The sequence below is a fragment of the Vigna umbellata genome, chromosome 9 (assembly GCF_029865625.1).
Source record: "Vigna umbellata cultivar VRB3 chromosome 9, Vumbellata_1.0, whole genome shotgun sequence".
Taxonomy (NCBI): domain Eukaryota; kingdom Viridiplantae; phylum Streptophyta; class Magnoliopsida; order Fabales; family Fabaceae; genus Vigna; species Vigna umbellata.
Window position 1 is genome coordinate 7,352,944 of NC_142173.1, and position 26,582 is coordinate 7,379,525.

The 26,582-nt window shown below is 34.7% G+C and overlaps 2 protein-coding genes across 5 annotated transcripts; both read left to right on the plus strand.

Annotated features, from left to right (window-relative positions):
* Positions 1-1,218: 1,218 nt before the first annotated feature.
* LOC124840631 (uncharacterized) lies at positions 1,219-26,582 on the plus strand. Of its 4 annotated transcripts, none has more exons than XM_088099082.1 (13): positions 1,219-1,426; positions 1,543-1,620; positions 13,600-16,432; positions 16,548-17,101; positions 17,514-18,047; positions 18,144-19,035; positions 19,157-19,260; positions 19,853-20,153; positions 20,221-20,590; positions 20,760-20,967; positions 21,055-21,129; positions 21,278-21,409; positions 23,431-24,507. In XM_088099082.1, the coding sequence occupies exons 3-13, from the start codon at positions 13,633-13,635 to the stop codon at positions 23,503-23,505; spliced, it is 6,045 nt and encodes a 2,014-aa protein (XP_087955208.1). In that variant the 5' UTR covers positions 1,219-1,426; positions 1,543-1,620; positions 13,600-13,632; the 3' UTR covers positions 23,506-24,507. The 4 variants fall into 4 exon arrangements, with proteins under 4 accessions (XP_087955208.1, XP_087955207.1, XP_087955205.1 ...); XM_088099081.1 differs by lacking the exon at positions 23,431-24,507 and adding an exon at positions 25,793-26,582 and having other exon boundaries at positions 1,220-1,426; positions 20,769-20,967; XM_088099079.1 differs by lacking the exon at positions 23,431-24,507 and adding an exon at positions 25,793-26,582 and having other exon boundaries at positions 1,221-1,426.
* LOC148192444 (uncharacterized) lies at positions 10,836-11,642 on the plus strand. The gene has a single exon (XM_088099085.1). It carries the CDS (start codon positions 10,935-10,937, stop codon positions 11,313-11,315), a length of 381 nt encoding a protein of 126 aa, XP_087955211.1. The 5' UTR covers positions 10,836-10,934; the 3' UTR covers positions 11,316-11,642.

Here is a 26,582-nt window from a genome sequence, read left to right on the forward strand (position 1 = left end):
TTTATGGGATGAAATTCTGTTAAATGTTGATATATCTAGTGAAGTGTGTTTAAGGTGTATAACAGTATATAAATATGTATGATTATGATTGAAATTACAGTACAAGTATGTGATTTAAGGGGATGATTGTAAGATTAGTAGAGAATCTCTTGGTGAGATTCCAGGTTGTTTAGAGTAATTGCAGGGAGCTCAGTCTTGGGAGTTTTCCTGAAACTCCAATGGTCTTTCATTCTCAAGTAGAGAGGATTGAACCATGTGGTGAGGAGTAGCAGGAGGTCTTAGTCTTGAGGGCTTCCAGTATGCCTCAAGGCCCAGAACAAACTAACCTCGTGAGGGTGGCAGGGTGAAACCCTTTGGCAATGGTTTTGCAAAGCAATAGAGGCCACCATGAGTGCATAACCCGCCATAGCTCGGCAATTATTCTAGGTTCGGACGAGTCAAGTTTAGAAGTTAACATGTTAGGATGTTTGACCAGTATGATGTGCTTGATTGAACTCTACATGTCTTATGTTATTATAATTATATGATCTTTATTTACCTAGCTCACCCTTACTCTTGTGTTTGTATGTTGTACGTGTGATGTTTTTCTTTTGCAATGATTTGGATGTGAGCAGAGGTGGATGAGGTTCCTCTGGAGCAGTAATTGGAGGACAATGACACCGCTGCCTAGTTTTAGATTTGACCTTTTAGTTGTCTGTTATCTTTTTGGAATACTCTATTGTAGATAAAGTTTTAAATTTTATAGTCATTTTGGATTACTGTAAGATTAACTCCTTATCTCCAAGTCTTTAACTGTTCTATCATATTATGATGTTGACTACTATTTATATAATTTTTACTATATATTTTGGGTTGTTACACTTAGCTACCACATCATATAATTAATAGAAAAATTAAACAATAAACTTAAAATATATAATTTTATTAGGTATTCAATAAATAATACAAATATATTTTAGAGTTATTAAATTTATCATAAATTCAAAATTTAATTAAACCTGAATTTTTTTAACTGTAAATAGACTGATCCCAGTAATTAGTCTTTACCCAGTTATAAGTTACATGTAACCACAGAACCTAAATTTCTAGATGCAAATTAATTCATTCAACTCGCAAATTTTGCAAGAAAGATTAAGTTTACAAAAGTTAAATCTGTAGATAGTTCTGAATTCTAATGGCACCCACCACATAACAATAATAAATAAACGACGAAGACTTTTCAGAGACGGTAGTCATAGTCTCCCTCAATCATGCAGAATAAGTATTATTAATAATAATAATGGGTGAATAGGATGAAGAGAAATTGTGGTTAGAAAAATGATGTGCTTTCATTCTTATCTCTTGCAACAGTAGTGAGTGTGAGCATTTTATAGCATATTGATTCAAGCAACGGAGTACATTCATCTCTCTGGAGCTATCTATCAGTGTAAAGTTAACTTCTGTTCTGCTCTGATTTGAAATTATAATTGTTTCCTTTTCAATGGACGTTGCAGATTATGTGTTTGTGTTTATGTCTCTATTTACACTAACTTAACGTTTCAGAGTCTCTTTGAAATAATGGATCACAACTTGCTTGGTTCTCGCCAATTCTCAATTCTCTCTGCCTATTAGTTAAAGAAGGTAAAGTAATCTTTTATCATTTTACACTTCCAAATTACTTAGATATCAGTCTGAGGCCATCTGCTTCTTCTTATTCACCAAAACACTAACAACTGCATCTTATTCATTTTTCACTTTTTCTTTGCTTCACATACTGTCTTTTTCGTACGAAACTCCTTAATTTAATCTTTTGTTTTATTCTTCATCATCGTATACCTCACTTAAAAAACCTATAATCAGACCAAATGCATGTATAAACTTAGAAATGGTTATGGAAGATTTTTAAAAATCCACTATCATCTCTACCAGGTCAACAACGAAATCATTTTATACATTTTAATCTTCAAAGTACACTCAAGACCACAAATCCAATATATATTAAAAATAAATAAATCAATAACTAAATAATAATTAGTAAATTTAAATTTAAATAAATAACTAAATTTTATTTTTTATGGGACGAAGAGTAATAATAATTAGTAAAATAACTTATTAATTATCTAGTGTAAATTATTATACTCATTACATATATCATTAGTATGATTAAAGAGAATAATTTTTTAACCATTTTATAATAATAAAATTATAAAAAATATTTATTTCGTAATTACTTTTTATGAATATAATTTTATAAATTTAATTATAAAATTTAATTTTTTATTTTTATCATCATAAAATAAAAAGAAACACACGTACGCCTATTCGCTGTTGTTTCAATTGTTTATCTTAATAATATATTAATTAAGTGTAAAAGAATACGCCTCTTAAAACAATTTTACTACGGTATTTAATAATTTTTTTAGGATTAACATACTAATCACATGATTTATTATCAATCAGGAAGATAAAATTGACGAGATCTATTTTTCTAAAAATAACTATCAAACTACAATTTCCTTTTGCGAGTTGTTTGAATAGTATTATATTAGAAACATGATTTTTATTTCACATCCCATTATCAATTATGCATCATATATGTAGAAGATGAACATTTTTAACATCGGAAGCTTTTATTAAAATCACATGCAATTAACATCATCTGAATAATAAATGGATGAGTAAAATGCAATATGCTTTCTCAAATTATGCTTACATTCACTAACTTCAGGTAATGTAAAAAAAAAGTGATATTTAATATACAAATGAAAAATTTGTGTAAAATTTTGAAAGGAATTCGGTCTCAATTTAATTTGAGAAAACCTAATAGTACCATTACAGTGACAACAGGTTGGATCGAGTAGGATAGTGCCTATCCGCAACTCAATCTAAAAATACAAATTCTACCCATAACTCGATCCGTTACTCGTGTAAATATTTGTTTCAAAAAAATCCACGAATATTTTACAATCCATAGGTATCCGCGAATATCTGCATATATTAAAAAATATATATTTATATTTTCAAAATAAAATTACAGAAAAATATATAAAATTTAATATAAATGAAATAAAATATAAACTAAAATTTTAATTTTAATTAAATTTAATTTAAAAAAATATAAATCAGTTTTATTTTTTGCGGGTAACGGGTATCCACGGGTCGGATAGTATAATACCCCACCGAATCCATTTATAAGCGGGCATTAAAATATCCTCTACCTGCAACCCGCAGGTAGTAAATATCCACGAATACTAATTATCCATCATGGATTTTATCCACGGATATCCGCGAGTATGGATTTTTTTGTCATCCCTAATTATAGTTTACTTAATGACAAAGAGAGATATTCCAAGTGCAGACTTTCACTAGGGACTTTTTCATGGTTCAAAATCAAAACTCAAATATCATTTCATCACGAATCAAATAAAACAAACGAGTACCACTACCAAGCATTTCACCCATCATCCTTTCAGAGTCGAACATAGAACAAAGAAAAGAACACTAATGATTTACCTTTCTTGATTCATCAACGTAATTAAAACATTTTGTGGTTTACTCATATCAACATACACATAAACATAATTAGAGTAACACACAATAATCAAAAGATTAAGGATAACTCCCTTTATCGTTTTCTCCTCGTGCACTTGATCGAAAACACCATCTAGTCGCCCTTCCAGAACTTAGCCCACTCTACATACTCAAAGATCCCGCCTTAGACCTTCTCTGCTGCCAAGATCTTTCTCTACTACCCAGCTTCAACTTGAGATCCCTCCTCTGCCTCACTCTCATGTAAAAAGACCAACTACATCATTCTAAATGACAAAGCAGCTTGCCCAACGAAAAACAGCTCGCCCAACCATACTGCATTGCTCGCCAACCAAGTGGCTTTACTCGGCTAGTGAGGGAAACCTTTCCAGGCTGTTAGGTGCTTTTTTAGAGGGAATTTGGCTTTTTTAAGAAACGAGGCTACTCGCCCAACTACCTATTTTGCTTGCCAAGCGAGTGAAAAAGGTATTCAAAGCTGTGAGATTCCTTTTTGGTCCACTTGTCTCTCCCAAAGACGAGTCACTCGTCCAACTATTAGAAACCACTCGCCTAGACCCTAGATCTACACTTTTCCCATGTAAAAATCCATGGATTGTATATTCTTCCCGTTAAAAAAAATTTCATCCTCGAAAATTATTGGCTATCAAGAAAATAGATATGGGAAGGCTTTCCGCACATCTTCTTCCCATTCCCAGGTAACCTCTTGACTTTTTTCGTCCATAATACCTTAACCGCATTAATATCCTTCCCTCAAAGTCATTTGGTCTGATTGTCAAAATTTGTACAACTCTAACATCCAGTGATAAATCTTCTCTAATTCGAATGTCGTCTACTTCAAGCACGTGCTCTAGACTCGATTCATACTTCCTTAATTGAGACACATGGAACACATTGTGCAAATTTTTCAATTGTGGCAGCAAAGTTATCTCATACGCCACCGATCCAATCCTTCTATTGATTTGAAAAGGTTCGAGAAACTTAGGAAACAACTTCTTTGACTTGATAGCTCTCCCAATTCCCGTTGTTGGCGTTACCCAAAGAAACACATGATCTCCTATTTCAAACTCAAGAGGTATTCTTGTCTTGTTAACATAATATTTTTGTCTACTCTAAGTTGCTTGCATATGATCTTGGATTAGCATAATCTTCTCCATTGTTTGTTTTAACAACTCAGGACCCATTGTAACCGCTTCACCATCTTTATACCAACACAAAGGTGTTCAACATCTTCTTCCATACAAGGCTTCATACAGTGTCATTCCAATGCTAGAATGATAACTATTATTGTAGGTGAACTGTATCAACGATAAGATCTCATTCCAACTTCCAAGACGATAAAAAACACATGTTCTCAACAAATCCTTCAAAGACTGAATAGTCCTCTTAACTTGTCCATATGTCTATGGTTGATAAGTTGAGCTCATCCTTAACTACATACCTAAAGCTTCCTGTAACATCTTCCAAAGACGTCATCTGAACCTTGGATCACGATCTAAAATATTGCTCATTGGCACCCTATGTAATCTTATAATCTCTCTAGTATAGAGCTCCGCCAACTTATCCATTCACATCCTTTATTGACTTGAAAGAAGTGCACACACTTCGTCAATCTATCCACAACCACCTAAAAGGAGTCATGACCTTTGTCGACCTTGGAAGATGAGTTACAAAGCCTATTGATATACTGTCTCACTTCCACTAAGGAATTTCTAACTACTGTAACATTCCTCTTGATCCTTGGTGTTTAATCTTTGCTTTTTGACAAACCAAGCGTGACAATACAAACTCAACTACATCTTTCTTCAGTCCACTCTATTAGAACGATTCCTTTAATTCTTATACATCTTAGTCATACTTGGATCTATGCTAAGATGACTCTTACGTCCTTCCTCTAGAATTGTCTTTCTCAAATCTAACTTCGTCAGAACGCATACCCTATTCTTGAAATGAAGGATACCATCTGCCTTAGTCATACCTTGTTCCTCAAACAACTCTGCCTTGTTTCTCCAACTGTTGTTCTTATATTGAATAAACTTTGATTCTATTGTGATAAATGCATAAAATAAATTGAAAGAACAACATCTTTAATTAAGTCATCTACCTAATCCACCAACTTGTGATGAATCAAAAATGGCTATAAAATTTCTAGGTCATAAAAAATCGAATCAAGTTGAGCTAACTCTTTTTAGCTCAACATATGACAAGCCAATTCATGTGAATTAAGTTGACTCACTTTGACACCTTTACATAACCCTTTAGTCTTAAGTCAGACTATTGAAAAAGACTTTTAAAAATGAGTGTTACATATTAAAATGTAACCCTTCTCTCCTAATTAATGATGATAATTTTATTTAACCTTCTTTGTTTGTCACATTTTATTTAGTTAAAATGTAACCCTTCTCTCCTAGTTAATGATGATAATTTTTTACTAAAAAGTTTTGATCCATCATCCATATTTTATTTTGATTCTAGAGTTTAAAAGTTTTACTTTGACTTTTTAAAGCTTTTCGATCAAATCAAGAAGATACATTTAATAACTTAACATACTAATTTAGTCAATTTAATGATATATTGTTAGTTTAACCTAATAATTTTGTCTTGATGACATATGGGAATTTGTGGAAAATGTCACCTCACTCAAAATTTCCAAATTGATACGGAAAACTATTGAAAAAATTACTTTAGTCTTATAAAAGAAATAAGGAATTAAAGTGGAGATTTTGTGTTTAAAATAAAAAATTGAAAATTAAATTAGAGATAAGAAAGCAAAGTTATATTAACGGAATCTTTTTGAAGAGAGAGTATATGATAAACTTGATCTTAACAATTTAAGTGAGGAAAATAGTAAATTAATATATTTAATTATAATGAATTAATACAAGTACGTTGAAGACTTGAAAGTATAGTTTTGTATAACGAATTATTTATAAAGTGATTTTCGGTGTAACGTGTAAAACTCTTGTTACTCATCAAGTCACGAATTGGATCTTGCATATAATCACTTAATTCCTACGATCTTCTATCATAATTTGTTAGAACAAATTTAAATTTTAGATGTTTATATGCAATTACGTTTATGTTTAAGTTTCTAGTTTCTGTTTTTTTTTTCTGTTGTTATACATTGTTGGTTTTTGTTTTCAATTGTCGCATAGTTTTTGTTTTTATTTCTCTGTACCCAACCAGTAAAATATACTTGTTTTAATTTCTTTGTACCTGACCGGTATAATATACTTGGTCAAGAATTATATTTTTCTATTTATATTTCCTATGTACTCTGTTACTGATCCACGACTATTGAATGGTTTGTACAAGTAAATGAATATAGAGGAAGTAATTCATATCATTTGTTGTGTCATTTTTCTTTACAAATTGTAATCAGAGTTCTCTCTTGAGTGTCTAAATGAGAAAAAAAAAGTGTTTGAGAAGAAAAGAGAGAAAGCGTGTGGTTGAGAAAGAGAGAGTGACATGGCCAATCTTGTAAATGGTATGTTTATGCCACAATTGATGAAGAAAATTAATGATGATAATTCGAGTCAGATGAAGACTCTTCTTAGATTCCTAAACCTGTATGATGTAGTGGAAAATGAATACTAAGAACCAAGAGAGAAAGAAGAGCAAACGTTTGCATATATTGTTGCATTGAGAAAAATTCGATGAGAAAAATGTGAGTAAAGGACAAATCAATTTTGTATGTGTACAGAGCAGTCGATGAGTTTGAATTTGAGAAGATAACAAAAACTGCATATTCAAGAGTAGCACAGAAGATTAGAGAAGGATATAGAGGGGTTGACCATGTTAAGAAAGTCCGACTTCAAACTCTCAAATGCAAGTTTGAAAACTTGAGAATGGAAGAGAGAGAATGTGTACCCGAGTACCTAACTCGGTGGAGATAATGTCAAATTGGCTCCACAAAAATGGAGAATCGTTGCTTATCTACCGAATTGTGGAGAAGATTCTGAGGTCATTGACAGATGAATTTAAGAATATCGTTTGCACCCTAGAGGAGTCTAAGGATTTGTCAATACTCTCTATTGAAGAGCTTGTTGGGCCTATGGAGGTGTACTAGCAGTATATAAGGAAGAACTATAAGCCACTTGATTGAGTACTTCAAGCAAACCTGAAGGGAGGAGCTCAAAACACTCAAAGCTAACATTGTAGTAGAAAAGGTCGAGGTGATATTGAAGGCAATAGAGAGTAGACCAGGTTGTAGAACTGGCGTGGCTGGTCACATTGTATAAAGGTTGAGAGAAATTATTTTGATGCTGTTAAGGAGCGTAGATGCTGAGCTATTAAGCTAAAGATCAAATGTCGAGTTGCGTTTGGGTTAGGTCATGACAAGGAAACCAGATGCCGAGTTATATGATGTCAAGGAGATCAGAAGATGAGTTATGTTGAATTGGAGACCAAGTGCCAAGTATAAGGACAATTCAACAACTTTTCCAGACAGTAAGGAAAGCTCAAGAACATTGTCGAGTACAAAGGAGAGATCGACAAATTTACTAAATGGTAAGAAAAACTGGACAAAAACGCCGAGTAGACATGTGAACTCGGCAAGGCAGTTGAGTATCATGGATAGGTTGGCCAGACAATAGAGTAGCCTAGAGAGGTTTAATGAAAGATCAAAAGAACTTACGGAAAGTTCACACAACCCGTGGCCTTGACAGTTTAGTGAAGAGCTCGAGCTCAGTGGACAACTCGATGAAAAGCATGATGCAGATCTCAATGGAGAATATTCTGAAGAACTTGGTGCAAAGCTTGAAAGATCACATAGAGAGCTCGACGAAGAGCTCGACATAGAGCTCGGTAGAGAGATCGGTTAAAGGCTCTGCGCAAAGCTCGATGGAGGGTCTGATGAGGAGCTTGGTGGAGCATGTTGTCAACTTGGAAGAGCAGAATGTTAGCTCGTTGGAGGGCTCGGTGGTGAATTCATTTGAGAGCTCGGTAGAGCGCTAAGAAGACTGTATAAAGGGCTTAGTGGATAAGTTAGTAGAGACCGCGATGGAGAGCTTGGACTAGTAACTAGAGAGCTTGGTTAGCCCAGTAAAGTAGGCGAAAAGCTCGGATATCTCTGTGTGGAGACCAAGTAGCTCGATAGGACGTGAGACCGACTCAATTAGCTTGGTGATGCTTCTACATAGCTCAAAGGAGAATATAGGGAGCTCGGTGGCATGAGACAAGCTCGATCAACTTAATGGGATGCTTGGATAGCCTAGAAAGCTTGGCAAAAAGTGTGGAGATCTTAGATAGCCCAAAAAGAGACATGCAGAGCTTAGTGATGATGAGGTTAAGTTTGTTGATAATGAGTTAAAGGTCAAGGAGGAAGTGGAGAGCCTTGTGCTGGATGAGGTCAGCTTGAACGATCAGGAGGTTACTTCGAATAAGAATGAGATCAACTTAGTTAACTTATTGGGCAAAGAATTTAACATGGTGAAGAAGGAGAAGTTCTAGAAGTTGATGGCAAAGCTTGATAATTTACAAAGTGATGACATGACGAGTAGTAAGAAGATCGAGGTGATACAAGAGGTCGTGGAGAAGAAACTCAAAGAAAAAGATGAGGAGAGTCAGTGTCTAGAAAAGCTCAATTGGATGCTTGAAGAAACAATGAAGAATCTCAACATGGAAAATCGGATATGGAGGTAATTGACACCAAGCAATTTGAAAGAGGAGTTTGCTAATGTTAGCAAGGAGAACCGCCATCATGGTGAGGTCCCTGTTGACAAGCCGAATTCCAAAAGCAATAAACACGATTGGGAAGTGATGAATGAGAACAAAGTGTGTGGAAACAAAAACCAAAGCAATGATATTGGAGGAAGAATGATGTGCAACAAGTATAAAGATAGTTGCCTTAGGAAAGATAAAGACAAAGATGTATAGAGGAATCCAATTAATGAGAAGCTAGTCATGATTAATAAGAAGATGATCAAGTTGAAGAATAAGTTGGCGAAAGTCATTGGAAAGTCGACCAAAACATTGGAGAATTCGACCAAGATGAAAAACAAAACATTCACGATAAAGGAATATGCTAGGTGAGGGATGAAGGACGAAAAAATTAATTTTATAAGAAAGTTTTGTTAGAATAAATTTTGTAGGAGTTTAATTACAAATAGGTTTAAGTTTAAGTTTCTTCTGATTTTTTCTGTTACTATACGTTATCAGCTTTTGTTTTCAGTTGTGGCACAATTTCTGTTTTAATTTCTTTGTACTCGGCTAGTATAATATACTCGGTCAAATATTATATTTTTCTATTTATATTTCTTATTTACTCGGTTACTAAGTAGTTCAGATAATTTGTTGTGTTATTTATTATTTCTTTACACAATGAACATTTTAAGAAATTGTGCATTTTTGTTTTGTTTTTTATTTCTAAATTTTATCTAAAATTGATATAATCTAAAAGTGTTGATATGAATTTAAATAAATATAAGAAAATTAAACTTACAAAAGAAAAGTATAATGTTAATTTTGTATATAATGCATGTTTTAGTTTAAGCTTTGGTTAAATTTATTTTGTAGTGGTACAATTTTTTTTTCTATTTAACAAATCTTCTCATCTACGTACACTAGTAAAAAATCGCATTTTTAACTCGTACATTACACTTCGGTTCTAGAAAAATCGAAGTGTATCAAAACGCGGTGACAGTTTCGTAATTTTTAGAATACTATATGTCTTGGTTGTCAAGCAACCGATGTCTAAAGAGAATACTGCCTCATTTGGAAGGATAAACTGAGGCATAAACCCCACAAATATTACACTAATTAGACCTTTCACTCGATGACAGAGATACTGCCTCGGTTGGTAGGATGGACCGAGGCATATAAGCCTTTCTAATAAGTGAAAGAGGAAATTTTTCCCCAAATGCCTCATTCAAGCCAGGAAAACCTAGCACCTCTCCTCTTCTCCATTTCTCGACAATGCTGCGATGGCAGTGAGAGTATGCGATGCTGCAGCGATGGCGGTGAGAGCTCGTGACGGTGTAGTGAGAGAGCAGCGACGATGCTGCAATGACAGTGAGAGTGCAGCGACGGTGCGACTAGGGTGTAGTCGGTGGAGCAGCAATGACGCAACTCAGGGAGGCGTTCTTCCTTTCGTTTTCGTTGGGCTTGGCGGAGTTTCGCGAGATCGGGAGGAAACTCTTTTCTCATGGCGCAACGAGGACGCGACGGCGTGGTGGTGGTTAAGCGCTAGATCTGCGTTTCTCTTCCTTGGGTTTTTGCTTTTGTTTCTCTGCAGGTGGATGACGAAATGGATAGTGTTTGCGGTTTGGATTCGCCTCTTTAATTGGGGGTCTGCTTCTTAGTTTTCTCTACGACTTTTGATTGCTCGCTGGGAAAGGTCTTGCGTTGGATGATGATGATTGGGGTTGAAAATTTGGGTTGTTAGTGTAGGTTGGAGTTTGGGTGCCACCATGATACTGATTCGTGATAATCAGAGGAAAGGTAGTGAAAACGCATTGATGGGTAATGTTAGTCCGAACCCGTTATTTCAGAGTGAGTCTTTCGGGCATTACTACCCTGACACTGAGCACGACTATACTATGATGGAGAAGAGACAACTATTCTTGAGAAGCTATCGATTCTGTCAAAATAAGAGTCTAGAAGAGAGTGTGAAAGGCTCTTTGGTTCGTGTCAAGAAGGTTTTGTGGCTAAGGCTGCGATCTGCTAAGAAAGTCAGGAGGTTGGTGTTTTCAAGAATCAGAATAAAATGCGGCTTCTATTACCGTAGGATAAGGTTTTCACGCCTTCTCAATGCCCACAACTGCAAAATCGACTCTTCCTTTTGTTTCTAGTAGTAGCACCATTGTGCATCCACTCACCACAATTGAGGAAAACACACACAAAAAAATGTTTTCATTTCATGATTCATCAGTTACTACGTGTAGTCTTTTATCGTGTATTACAAAGACATGTTGGAAATTAGAACAAGGAAATAGATATATTGCACATATTGTTTTATTTTTTTACTACTTAGTCTCAAAACTGTGTTTCCGTCTGTTTTCTTCCTTCTGTCATTCATGTTTTCTTTCCTTCTTTTTTTCCAGCACAATCATAGGTTTTGTTTATATGTACTTTATTTGTTAAGTTTGTGGCTTCATACTTTCCATTGAACAATGAGAACTCACAGGTACCGACCATTCGGCCTCAACAATTCAGCCATTGTGGACAAATTTGGCCTCAACAATTTGGTCATTCGGCCTCAACTGTTCGGGCATTCGACCTCAACCATTTGGTCATTCAGCCTCAATTGTTTGGCCATTCGGCCTCAATTGTTTGGCCATTCGGCCTTAGGTACTTAGCCAAATTTGGACTGAAGTGTTCAGCCTCCACCGTTCGACCATACCTTAGCCTCAACCTCTCGGCCTCCCATGGCCTCACAGGTACGTATTCAACCTCAACCTCTTAGCTAAATTTGACCTCCAGTGTTTGGCCACAACCGTTCGACCATTTCTTAAGGAATCCCGGGTGGCCTCACTGAAGGTCGGCGACCGTGGATCTTCCTCAAAGGAATCCCGGCAGGCCTCACCGAAGGTCGACACCCGTGGATCTTCACAAAAGGAATCCCGGCCGACCACACCGAAGGTCAGCAACCGTGGATCTTCATCAAAGGAATCCTGGCTGGCCTCACAGAAGGTTGGCAACCGTGGATCTTCACCAAAGGAATCCCGACCGGCCTCACCGAAGGTCGGCAACCTTGGATCTTCACCAAAGGAATCCCAGCCAGCCTCACCAAAGGTCGCCTACCGTGGATCTTCACCAAAGAAATCTCAGCCGGCTTCACCGAAGGTCGGCTACCGTGGATCTTCACCAAAGGAATTCCAGCCGGTCTAATTGAAGGATCAGTAGCGTATATAGCTCAGCAGACAAAGGCAAGACCCGTTTTTCCAACCACCCATCGTGATCAACGAACAGAGAGGATAGAAACAAAAACCAACCGAAAAATTCGTCCCTATCAGGAAGGTCATGTACAAAACCCCCTTCGCAGAATAACATCATGCTCGGGCTTGGGGGACTTGTGTATCGTACGGTCCTCCCACATGACCGTACGATCCTACCACACGGTCGTCCTCTCGTACCGTCCTCCCATGGTCGTCCACCTAGGTCATCCCCACTAGTAATGACTCACTAAGCCTTTAATGCAAATTAAGGTGTGATTGGGCCGTCATTAGACTAGCGAAAGGTAAAGACCCATCACTGACTAGTATAAATAAAGGTCCTAGGTATGACTTTGAGGACACGATGCACAATATATGCATTACTTGTTGTGCCAACTACATTACTAACTTGAGCGTCAAAGTGCCTTTGACAAGAACCCGCCCCCATGGCTTGGAGAAGGAGGAGGAAGAACGAGCAATACAACCTGGAGTGCTTTGAGCAACGTCCGTCCGCCTGCCTTGAGCAATGTCTGTCCGATCTTCAACTTGGAGTGCTTTGAGCAACGCCCATCCTCTTTGAGCAACGCATGTCCGGTCTTCAATACCGAGAGTGCTTTGAACAAGTGATCTCAATTGAGATTAAAAAAATTAAAAAACACTCCACTGCCTCGGTTGTCTGTGCACCGAGGCAAAATCTGAACCCTTTTTACTCGGTATAGAACCGAGACAAAAAGTCTATCCTTTTTACCTCGCCTGTATATGACTTGGTTGCGAAACCGCTGCCTATAAGCGAAAATAACCATTTCCCTTGACTGCACTAATTACTTGTATGTTTGAACATGATTTATTTTTTTTTTTGGAGCGAGTGTAAAACAACTACAAAAAATTATTTTGAGAAAATGTTCCGACAAAATTATCAATGTGACGAAAAAAATATTTAAAAACTCTTATCACACTTAATTTTTAAAACCAATGATTAAAGTATTAGATTTTTTTATTTTGTATACCATAATTGACTATTTAGGATAGAAAACATTAAATTTAATTACTACACATAACTTGATAACCTTTTTATATAATTTTACTATAAAAGTGATGTACTAGAAGATGTAATAAATGATTTTAAAATCATTTTGTTATCTAATACATTTAAATATAATTGCAACACTTACTATAAGTGTGTTTATCTTTTCTTGTTCAGGTTTAAGAAAGTTGTACATGTTGGACTAAATTGATGGAGTGTCTCTTGGGTTTCGCATCTTCTCTTTCAAGAGATTTAGTATGTGGAGCATTAAATCAATTACGTTATCCTTGTTGCTTTAACAATTTCGTCAAAAGGCTCGAACAAGAAGAGAGCGATTTGATTATAACGAGGGATAGTGTCCAAAAATTTGTTGCGCAGAGCAAGAAACAAACGAAAAAACCTAGTGAAATTGTGGACAAGTGGCTGGAAGATGCTAACGATGATGTACACAATGTGAATCAGTTGCTGAAAGAGGCAAAAACAAAAAATCATTGTTGCTTTGGGCACTGCCCAAATTGGATTTGGCGATACCATGTTGGAAAAAATTTAGCAAATAAAACTATGGACCTCGAAAAGTTCATTGAAAGTGGTAAAAAATACGTGCCATTTGACCGGATCACTACGCTTCCTTCAAACACCCTTGATACTCTTTTGGAAAAATGCATGAATTTTGAGAGTAGACAATCGGCATATGAGCAACTATTGGATGCAGTGAAAAATAAAGATGTTTCCATGATTGGGTTGTATGGGATGGGAGGTTGTGGTAAAACTACATTAGCAATGGAAACCAGGAAGTTCGTTGAAGCAGAACATCTTTTTGACAAAGTTCTTTTTGTGCCTATTTCTAGTACAGTGGAAGTTCGAAGGATCCAAGAAAAAATTGCAAGTTCAATACAGTTTGAATTTCCAGAAGCTGAAGAAATGGAAAGAGCCCAAAGATTATGCTTGAGATTAACTCAAGAGAAAAATATTTTTATAATTCTAGACGATGTGTGGGAGAAGCTTGACTTTGGTCGTATTGGGATTCCTTCTTCTAATCCCGGCTGCAAGATTCTCATTACCACTAGATCAGATTCAGTTTGTTCTTTAATGGATTGTCAAAGAAAGATTTACTTGCCAATTTTAACGGAGGAAGAAGCATGGACTCTTTTCCAAAATAAAGCATTTATATCAGAAGGCACCCCTGATACCTTAAAGGGTCTGGGAAGATTAATTTCCAATGAATGTAAAGGATTGCCGGTTGCCATTGCAGCTGTTGCTTGTAGTTTAAAGGGAAAAGAAGAGCCGGTATGGAGGGTTGCATTGAATAAATTGAAGCATTCTAAGCCAATAAATATTGAAAGAGGTTTGACTGATCCCTACAAGTGCTTGCAGTTGAGCTATGATAATTTGGATACTGAAGAAGCTAAATCACTTTTGCTGTTGTGCTCTGTGTTTCCTGAAGATTTTGAAATTGAAGTTGAACTTTTAACAAGATGTGCAATAGGAGTAGGTGTAGTTGGAGAAACTCTCTCATATGAAGAGGCAAGGAATGAAGTGATTGCAGCTAAAATTAAGCTTGTTAGTTGTTGTTTGTTGTTGGATGCAGATCATCAAGGTGTCAAAATGCATGACTTAGTTCGTGATGTGGCCCACATAATAGCAAAAAATGAGAATAAGATGATCAAGTGTGAAGAGCAAAAAGATGTTACAGTGGAACAAAATTCAATCAGATATCTATGGTGTGTGAAATTTCCAAAGGATTTGGATTGCTCAAATCTTGAGTTTTTATTTTTACGGACAAAGATGAAAGAACTTGATGGGATTTTCGAAAGAATGGGAGTGCTCAAAGTTTTGATTCTTGTCAATGATGAGGATGGAAAAACTCCATTGTCAACAGTATCTTTCAATACATTAACAAATCTTCGAGATCTATTAATTTACAATTGGGAATTGAGCGACTTCTCATTTTTAGGCGGTATGAAAAATCTTCAAAGTCTCTCGTTATTTTATTGTTTACTGCCTTCATTTCCTGAATTACAAACCAGTGTTGCAATTACACCAACAGCCTTAAAATTGTTAGAGTTGAATGAATGCGACATTAAAGTGAAGAATTTTGAAGTGGTGAAGAGAATCCCGCTTTTGGAAGAGTTGTACATTATAGATATTGAAGGACAATGGTATGCTAACAGTGAAGACAATATTGAATTCTTTAAGACGTTTAGTGTACCTGAAACTCTACAAAGGTATGGAATTGTATTAGGATCTCGTTATTTTGATGGTGGTAATTTTAAAGAATTTTCCTCATATGATAGAACTTTATTACTTAATTATTTTGACGTATCAAATGAGGTAATGAAGGGTTTGGCAAAAAATGCAAAGGATCTATTTGTAAGAAATATTCACAGAGGCGCAAAAAGTATCATCCCTGATATATTTCAAATTGAAGGAGGAGGTTTGAATGAGTTGAATACGTTGGAGATATGTGATTCTGAAGAGTTGGAATGTTTGATTGTTACTAGTAGTCACTCGAGTGAGGTGGTGACTCTTTTGTCCAACTTGCATACGTTGAAAATCAACTGCATGGCAAATCTAAAAGCTATATGGCATTGTTTTCTACCTGTCAATGGGCCTTTTAAGAACTTAGAGAAGCTGGATTTGAGTGTTTGTCCACGGCTGACTTCTCTCTTCACGTATGTTGTTGCTCGGAGTTTGGTACAATTGAAAATATTAAAAATATCAAGATGTGATGAACTGAAGCATATAGTAGCAGATGATGACAAAACGGGAAAAGGTCAAGATGAATTCACCACAGGACATCCTGTACAAATCTTCCAAAATCTTCAGGAAGTAGAGGTATATAGCTGTCCAGAATTAAAACATATATTCCCAGCCAACATTGTTGGAGGCTTAACTCAATTGAAAGTTCTCGAGATAAAAGAATGTGACATGTTAGATCAAATAATTTCAGATATTGTTCCCTTAACAGACCAGGATAGAAAAGAAGAACTTGATGAAATACTTGAGCAAGGTAAGCATCCATATTTCTATAGCCCTTCAATTTGTGAAGCATAGCCTAGTTACATTTTTCTTTTTTCATTTATAAATATGACTCTTTAAATTGTGGTTTTATAATTGCTTTTCAGGAACTTTATCCAACCTTGCAAACCTTAAGATAACATGTTGCGGGAATTTAGACTCAATTTTTACAGCATCTATAGCTAAGACCTTGACTTCTTTGGAAGAATTGTACATACATGGGTGCAAAAGTTTGAAAGATATAGTAACTCACAAAAGGGTCAATAAAAATCAGGAGGAAATCATTGTTGAGGATGAGCATGATTGTCAGAGTGATATTTCAATCTTCCAAAGTTTGAAAAAGCTACATATCAGTGAATGTGACTTATTGGAGGGTATATTCCCCGTTTCTTTTGTTGGAGAATTGAATGATATAACAAATAAAGAGGATGCTGATTTGAAAGACTTCTCTAGTCGAAATAATACTCAAATTGAGCTTCCTGCTTTACAAGTACTTGAACTTGATCATATTAGGGATAGAATAATTGTTGGTAGTTATCATGTGATATGTCCATCTTTAAGAACACTATCATTGAATATTGGGAGATATGTTGGATTTTTCAACATAAATTGTTCAACAGATGCTTCAGAAGCTACAAAAAGAGATTTTATTGCAATCAAGGTATGAAAAACCATCATTTACATTGTTTCTCTCTCTGTGAATTTACAAAAATTAATTTAAATATTTGAATTTCAAGAAGATGTTGTGCTAAAAGTAATAAATGGTCTTACATGCCGTGCTACTAGTGACCTGAATTCATACCATAGGTGCAACATAAATTTTTAATATTTAAATATTGGGATAGATTATTAGGAATAGATTAACTTTGGAAAATTATTTTCTTTTCAACTTTCTCTTAATAGGCTAAACAGAAAGCAAGTTTTGCTAACAAACAAGTGAATCTAAATAATTATAGACTTTGCTTAAACTTTTATCTATACGAACAATACCATAGAAATTGAATACATTAATAATCAGAATTATGATAATATTTAGTTTGGTTTAAGAAGTATTTTTGGTGTATAAATTGCAGATATCGAACTCGGATGTTGTTTCCCCGGTTGAAAGTGTTGAAGAATGTCTTTCAAAACAACCACATGGTTTGAACTTGATTATGATACACAATATTAGAGAGATTAAACTGAAAGGCTTTGATAAGGCAAGGTACCTTTTTAAACTGTCCATTGCTTCATCATTGATGTTGGAAATTTTGAGAATTTCGGAATGTGATGGACTTGAGTACATTATAGACACTGATGATGAATATGGCACAGAGAATATGAAGGCTATCTTTCCTAACTTAAAAGAGCTCTCAGTGTATAAATGTTTGCGGTTGAAATATATGTTTGGCCAATATCACGAAGCGAATAAGGATTATAAGGAGATTCATATTCAATTATCAGCATTGGAAATACTCTCTCTTAATGATCTACCAAACTTTGTTAGCATTTGTTCTACCTACACTCTCACTGTGACGTGGCCATCTTTGAAGAACTTTCATTGTAACAGTTGTTTCTATCCCTTTTATGGTTCTGTTAATTGTTTGACGATTATCACAAGTACGAAGGTAGTCTTGTCTTTTTTTTTTTTTTATGATTATTAATTGTTTTTCCTTTGTATTTTCTATTTGGAATTTTTTAAAATTTTTATTAATATTCTGCAGGATCCAAAAGGGATTCTAAACCATTTTCTCACTTTGCAAACTCTAGCCATATGGAAATCTGGACTAGTATATATTTTTTTCCTTAATGGACATGAAATGACTGAGCAACAAGTGAGTTTAAGGTTAAGGTATTTGTCGTTGGAATATCTACCTCAAATGACTTATATTTGGGTGGGTCCCAAGAATTCATTTACTCTCCAACATCTTACCACATTAAGAATAAGGGGATGTGGAATGTTGGAAGTAATCTTTCCTTCCTGTGTTTTAAGAAGCTTACCAGAGTTGAAGAGCCTAACCATATCAGAATGCATGGAACTGAAGCAGATTGTAGGGTGTGAAAAAGAAGAATCAAAGAATTCTTTTACCTTTCCAAATCTTAAAAGATTAGAAATATTTGGATGTCCAAAATTAGAAGTAATATTTTCGAAGTATGTTTTAAGATGCTTACCAGAGTTGAATCTTCTGCAGATAAGAAAATGCGAAAAATTAAAACAAATAATTGAAGAGGATGAAAAATTGTCTAATCATATTTCTCCTCAACCATGCTTTCCAAAACTAGAAGCGCTGTATGTTGGACATTGCCACAAGATGAAAAGATTATTCTCTGGATCTGCATCTAATGACCTTCCCAATCTTCATCTTTTGATCATAAATGGAGCCTTTGAACTAGAAGATCTTGTTGGATGTGAACAAGGAAATTGTGACGAGATAGGAAAACCTAAAGCTGAGCTTCCAAAACTCAAACTTCTAATATTTATGCATCTTTCAAACTTCCACCTAGATACTCATTTGTCGAATTTAAAGAATTGTGTTGTCTACAATTGTCCAAAACTCTCTTTCACTTCAACAACTACTCTTGGGAAGCTTATTGAAAATTTTCCTTATGAAGAAGGTAAATACTATATGGAATCTTTAAATATAAACTGTTATTGGAAGGTTGCAAGATCTTTAATTTTAAGCTTTAGTAATTTTCGTTATGAAGAAGGTTGCAAGATATTTTTTTGTTGTTGCAGATTTTAAAAACACTGTAGTTGAAAGATGGGAGTTTGAGGGCATCATAAGATTATTGAATGAAGATTCGACTATGAGCGGTAGCAGTGAGTTCCGTTCATCACAGGTCAGAACCAACCAATTGCTTGTTCACTCATTCAAATGGTTGACTCTGCTCCCTCATTCAGAAAAAAATACCATTGCTTGTTCCCTTTCAAATTGCTTGAGGTTTATCTGTATATATTTGCATTTCATTCTAAAAAAACGAATGAAAAGTATTCTACCAAATTACACATCTTCTATATTTGTGCAGTTTGAATTAGATAATGTCATGATATGCCACCTAACTAAGAATCAGCTAGATATTAGTAAACTAGATATGGAGAAGAAGGAAGTATAGTAATGAAAGTTACCTTACAAAACTTATCTTTAGAATTGTAAAGTGTATTGATGAAACTAACTACACTTACTGGAAAAGTTGTAGCGTTAGTGAGACTAGCAGTGCCGACTATAGTATTTTAGCACTTACAGGCCCACCTTCAATTTGTATGGGATCTTCTCTGTGTAAAATACCTTATCATATATGTGCAATAATTACTAAACTTAAAAATGGATTTTGTGATAGTAAGAAAACCACTAAAAGTCGCTCATTTCTCACATGATGAACATTAAAAACTAATGGCCCACTCAATCATATTTTTTCAATTTGTGATACACAGGAGACTGGGGATATAGGAAATGAGAGTATTAAAGCTGCAGCAGAGGGAGCTAAGACAAAATCTTTGTCAAATGGTGTTGAAGACATTAGCATTGAAGGTGGTGCTGCAACTCACATTGAGTCTAGTGGCATGGACATACCTGCACTAGATTCAAATCTTGTTGAACAAGATGATAAGATGAATGAAGGAAAGCCAGGAATAGTGTTAAGTAAAGGAATCCAAATAGAAGAAGGGTTGAATCTTTTGGATAAACAAGAGGGAATAGATACTGTTTCGAACAACAACAGTGACATTTCTCCAGGTTTTTTATTTCTTTTTATGTCATTTCCATCCTATATTTTCATGTCACCCTCTCAAACTTTTCACAGCTTCTGCAGATATCCGTATAAGATTGGGAGAATATAAACATTTTGTTGAACTGGATGATGGACAAATATCTCTTCTGGTGGAGGCAATAACAACATATCCTCATCTTTGGAATGCTTGTGAGAGGTTTAGTGAGCGCTTTCAAGCTTGGAGGTTGAAAATTTTGGCAGATATGTTGTTGCTCCTTCAGAAGGAAAGTGGGGATAGTATGATTCCTCAAAGAGAAAAAGAGTTCCATAAATTATGTGAAGAAGCTATTGAAGTTGGATTTGAGAGTTCATGGGTAGAGGAAATGCGTCAACGTGTTGTGGCTAGGGATCATAAGCTGGGAGAGGACATCGCTAATAGACAAATAGATGAGAATTCTAAGAGGTATGACTATTTAAATTCTTAACTGTGTAAAGTAAAGAATGAATCTTACTGACTTTATTGATGCCAATTAAAACGTATATATGTTTCTCTTTAGATATACATTTGATGGAAATGCAATTCTTACAAGATAAAATAGCATCAGTTTCTGACTATTTTGTTCTTTGGCAAGGAATTTAAGTTTGTTACACAGATCCCAGGCTTTTGAACAAGGTGATAGGCCTAATAAAGATTGGGAAGGAACTTCTACGTGGAAGATCCAAAATGTTAACAGTAGCTTGGAAGAAGGTTCTAACTTGGTTGATAAAGAAGGTGAAATAGGTGTTGTTTCTAAAGACCGCATTGTGGATCCGAGAAATGAAGAAGCAGAGGAGGAATTTGTGAGTTTAATAAATCCTTTTGAGTATTGGATGAAATAAAAATACTGATTCTATTGTGATTTTACACCTGTTCATTACTTTGTTTAGGCATTGGTGAACTCGCAACAGACTCGTGAACCGTGTATGATGAACCAGAAAAAACCACTTGGTGAAATTTCTCAGGTAAATGACAAACAAAAACACCTTAAATTATTCTAAATTAATATGCATGTCCACTTGCCATCAACAATAAGCCTGTTAGTACGTCATAGAAAGAAGTCAAGTTTGCAACTTATTACACCAAAGCTACCTATCATTTGTTCTTGCACAGAGTCTTGAGCAAGTTGCTGTAAAGGAAACCATAGCAAAGAACACCAATATGGCAGCTTCATCAATTCTTTCTGAATCCGCCAGCTCTCAGTTGGACCCAAAAGTTACTTTCCAAAGTAAATCAATTCCACATGTAAGTTATTTTTTGCAATTCACATTTCCCAAAACAAAAAGTGCTAAATTTCTAGGTTGGAATTTAAATTTAATATATTTGTTACTCATACATTTTACACCTACTCATCATCATTTTATTTATAGGCCACCAATATATATATATATATATATATATATATATATATATATATATATATATATATATATATATATATATATATATATATATACTCAATTAAATAAAGATTATATCTCCTAATAAAATAAATAACTATAATGATAATATCTCAATATTCCCTTAAGTTGGAGTATGAAGATCTTGATGCCTAACTTGCGCAAAAGATTTACTTTCCCTTCCCACAATGAAGGACAAAATCCTTATATTTCGTCGATGAAATTTTGTTCCTCATGTCCTTCCTAAATTTATTTTCATATTTTTTTTCTTGCACCACCATGTGGAGACATTGCCTCACCATTCACACACCACTCACATTGTCTCCCTCCTTTTCATTACAATCTCCACACAATCTTGCTTAAAAATTGTTCTTCTTGCAAGGCAATATATATGCACCCGTTTTTCTAATGGGTGACCCAAACGCTTATGCCACATATCAATTAACAAATTCCTTTCTAATGTCAATGCATGCACCTTCGGTATACAATGAGAAAAAAAAAGTCCATCTATTCGTTCACATGCTCCAATCAACTTCCTCGTTGGGCGGTCCTGCACAATGCATTAGCATTAGGAAATTAAACCATACAATCAGAAACATTAATTAGTTGTGATATAGAAATTAAATTGCAATTTAATTGAGGCACAAACAAAACATTATCAAGTTGTAAACCACCATTCAAATCTCACTACCCTTCTTCATAGCAATGTTATTCTTTCCATTCGACAATCCTACTAGTATGTTTGTAATATTTTCACATCTATCAAACAAGATACATTTCTTGTCCATGTTATGAGGCTCCATTGTCAATAATCCAAAGATTGGCATGCCTACCGATAATGGTATATACTTTGTTTCGGGAACATTCAAAATGGCAACAAGTTATTGCCATTAAGCTTGAGTGATGTTAAATATCTCTATTGACTTACCTGATAGGACCTGAAACTACACACCTTTATTGCTACTGCTCTTTGTTGGCATACACAAAAGCATTGTTTGTGCCCTTACCACACCCTCCAGAATGGTCTGGGATTCTCGATCACCCTAAGGTCAATCCTCCTAAGGTCAATCCTCCCACCAGTCGAGGAACCTGTGAAGTTGAAAACATGAGCTTGCATCATCTTCATCTCTATTGCAATGAGTATAAAATTTGTCCACATGCCCTCTAGAATGACCTAATACTTGATCACCCTGAGGTCAGTCCCCCCACTAGTTGGGGAACCCATGAAGCTGAAAACACGATCTTACATTATGTCTCCTTTGTTGTAGTGAGTACAAAGTTTGTCAGAATTATCCATACGTTTCGATTTACCTCATGCATCAGATGTAGTTCTAAAAACCATGACATTTTCATCATGAAATACACTGGAAGATTGTTCCCACAATAGTCATTCGTCGTGTATGACACATTAATATGCTTGATCAATGGTTGGTAATGGATCTTGAGAAAACAAATTCAAACAAATGGTCACATAAGCCTCATCTAGACCATTAAGAAAATGATGCAAGTAATCTTTTTGCTTGAAAAGTAGTCGCTTGTTTGGCTGTCGCATGTACATTTTGCAAATTTGTAAGTCAGTTTTTTTCATAAGTCACAATCCCATAAACTAGATAGATAACGAAAGTAAGTCGACATCTCTTCACTCTTGTATTGTTTACATTTTCCTTAAGATGTCCTTAATTGGAAAATACATGTTTCGTTCACAATGGATAAACGTTGTATGAGATGTATCCATAAGGATTATGCACCATCTTAATAAGAAAGGGTAAAGCATAACAATGGCTCGATAATGTTGAGCAACCACGATACGAGCATCGAATTCACTACTATCTAGCCCTCCAATTTCTTAAGAGTTTTTGGTTTCAGGACTATCCCTTTCACAAAACACAGATTACTCAGAGTCGAGGTCCTGGCGGCAGAGGGCGAGGAAGCCGAGGATGAGGTAGACGTGGCCGAGGTAATTTTGAGAATGATAGTGAAAAGCAAACCGGTTAACAGAATTGACGTGACCGAGGACAAAGGAAAGGCTGAGCAGATCGATTAGGAGTGGAGTGTTTTAAGTGTGGCAAGTATGAACACTATGCAAATGAGTGTAGATAAAAGAAGTTCTACCATTGTGGTAAGTCCGGTCACATTGCTAAATTTTGTTGAGTTGAGAAGAAAAGTGAGAGAAACCTTCTTATAGAAGAAGATAAAGAAAAGTGTGAAATCTTGTTGATGGGAAAGAGCTCAGATGTAGTGGACATGGAGAGCCCAATCCCAACAATGGATGAAGGGATCTCTGTAAAAGATGCAACAATTGTGGAGAAGGAAGACCTGGAGAAAGAACTCAAACAAAAAGATGAAGAGATTCAGTGAATAGGAAGGCTTTTAGATGAAGCTAATGAAATTATGAATAAGCAAAGGGTTGAGCTTGAAGATCTGAAGAAGGCGACTCTTGAAAAAAAAGAGAAAGCATTTGGTGTTCTTGAACCAAACGAAGAGGAAGATGAAAATGTTGAGAAGAAGCCGATGAAGATGTCGGCCAAGATTGTTGAGAAATTGCCTAAGGTTAGAAACAAGTTGGTCAAGGATATTGAGAAGTCGAGCATAACAAAGTCAGTCAAAGGATTAAAGAGGTCAACCAAGATAAATGGCAGGAGGGCCATAAAGAAACTCGGTGTGGGATGATGCACATGGAAAGCGGAATGAACGAAGGAATAATTTAAGTTTATGGCGGAGTTTGTTGGGATAAACTTAAATTTTAGGGTTTTATTAATAATTTTGTTTAAATCTTATTTTATTAGTTTTGGGTCTAGTATATTTAGTTTGATTTTGATAGAGATAAAATAGGGATAGGTAGTTATGATTTTCTGTTTATCTAGGTACAATATTATTTTATGATAAATTAAACAGATTTTATTTTTAAGATAATTGATATTTTATTTTTATATTTTATTTTTATTCCCGTATTATTGTAAGTGTCATCAATTATCAATGAATAGAAAACTTAATTTTAATAAAATATCTGAGTGTAACGTGATATTTTCTTAACACATTCAACTAAATAAAGACAAAAAAAATATCAATCCTAAAATTATTCATCAAATAATATCCATAATATTAATTAAATAATGTCCATAATTATGTCTATCAAATAAGGTCCATAATTATGTATGTTTATAATTATGTCCATCAAATAATATCCATAATTATGTTATAATAATATATTTTCTAATTAATAATTAAACAATGTTCACAGTTATGCCCATCAAATAATGTCCATGACTAAAAATATATTTTCTAATAAAAAAATAACCATTATGATAACATCTTAATATCTTTTTATTTAAATTACTTTTTGGAAAATATTTCAATTTTAGAAATATTTTTCAGTCTTAAAAATTAGTTATTATTTTGATTTAGAGTACATCAATAAAATAAAATAACAAGTTCTTTTCTATAACATATCTCTCGTATATTTCCAAAATCACTAAAATTTTAAAAAATGGTATCAAAGTCAATAGTTTGTCATAAATTAGATAATTAATTATGATAAAAATAACACAACCCAACAACATGATAACAATGACAATATAAGTAAATGTCACCATACACTTGAGGAGAAATATACTATATAAAATGAACTCACTCTTGAGAGGAAGATTGTAAAGAATAATCTAAGTATAAGTCTAAGGTCTCACATTCGGTAGTGTTAGAAAATGAGACTTTTTCTAGATACTCTAGGATCTTATATCTTATTTGTTAAGTAATGTAAGATTGATATTAATTAAAAATCTTGTTTTGTGGGAAAGTTGATTGTATGATTAAGAGTAATAGCATTTATTGTTTGTAGGCTTACATTTCTCTTATTAATAAAAATATAACCCACTGCACACACATATTGTAGGAAAATTCTCAACAAAAACTCTGTAACCTATTTTATCTCTTATTTTACAACCTTTACAAGTTAAACACAATATAATATAAGAAAGAAGCTTCATAAATCTATTGTCTTTAAGATCTTGGGTTGAAAATGTTGTTAATGATTTAGATTGAACTAAAGGTCACATTTATATAATCTCTCCCTAATAACCTCTCAAAAGAAAAACAACAACACAATTTAACTTCTACTAAAACTTATATGATTCATCCAAATTGATATTAAGAAATTCAATGCTTTGCGACTATTATGGCTTGATGCTACCTAACGTTTATTTTGTTATATTTTCTTCTTATTCCTGTCCAGAGTGAAATTAAGAGCAGCCAAATTGAGGCGAACATTGCTAAAGAAAGTGAAGGTCATCATAAACTCATTGAAGACTCTGGGGGCAATGATATGATACCAATTGCTTTGGGGAAAGAGGGTGAAGATAATCTAGTTCTAAAGACCCTTGTTGAGTTGGAAAAGTATCTGAAGATGTCTCTCAAGGACATAGTTAGTTCTGAGACTAACACTCTCCATCTTTTTTCTACTCTTAATTTTCTGTCCAACCTTCCTTTCAAAGATGTGACTCTATCAGATGGACTCAAACATATTATAGAGACTATGCACCAACACTTCCCAACCATTCTATGCTCCTTTAAGCAATGCTTTGCTACCATTGACAAGTTGGCAGAACTTGAAGCTCGTCAGAGTGAGGTGGTGACTAAAATTTCTGAGGCAGAGAATTTCAATAATGAAGCTCGACTGAAGGAAGTGGTTTTGAAGGAACAAATCATTAGGTTGAAGGAAGAAATAAAAGTTTGTGAGGCTGCCTTATCATCTCTAGATGAGGGAAAAAATAAATGCATTGTGGAAACTATAAGGTACAAAAAAGAGTTTGAAAATGTGAGAAAAAACAAATCTCAAATGGTGGAAGATCAAAGAAAATTCGAGCAAGAATTGTTTGAAGTGGCTTATAAATGGTCAGCTTTGTGTAGTGAATATGAGCTAAATCGGATGGCTGTAAGAAGTCCCTCGTGAGGGTTTTCGTTGTTCATTGTTTTTAAGACTTCCAACTATACTATAATGTTGAGACTTCCAACTTTTTCGCGTA

What these genes read in the sequence shown, in the direction of transcription:
- LOC148192444 (XM_088099085.1), top strand. Translation starts at nt 10,935, where the DNA reads ATGATACTGATTCGTGATAATCAGAGGAAAGGTAGTGAAAACGCATTG.
- LOC124840631 (XM_088099079.1), top strand. Translation starts at nt 13,633, where the DNA reads ATGGAGTGTCTCTTGGGTTTCGCATCTTCTCTTTCAAGAGATTTAGTA. An exon ending in AAATTTTCCTTATGAAGAAG is followed by an intron (nt 19,036 to 19,156) that starts GTAAATACTATA and finishes TTGTTGTTGCAG; the next exon opens with ATTTTAAAAACACTGTAGTT. An exon ending in AAAGTAAATCAATTCCACAT is followed by an intron (nt 21,410 to 25,792) that starts GTAAGTTATTTT and finishes ATTCCTGTCCAG; the next exon opens with AGTGAAATTAAGAGCAGCCA.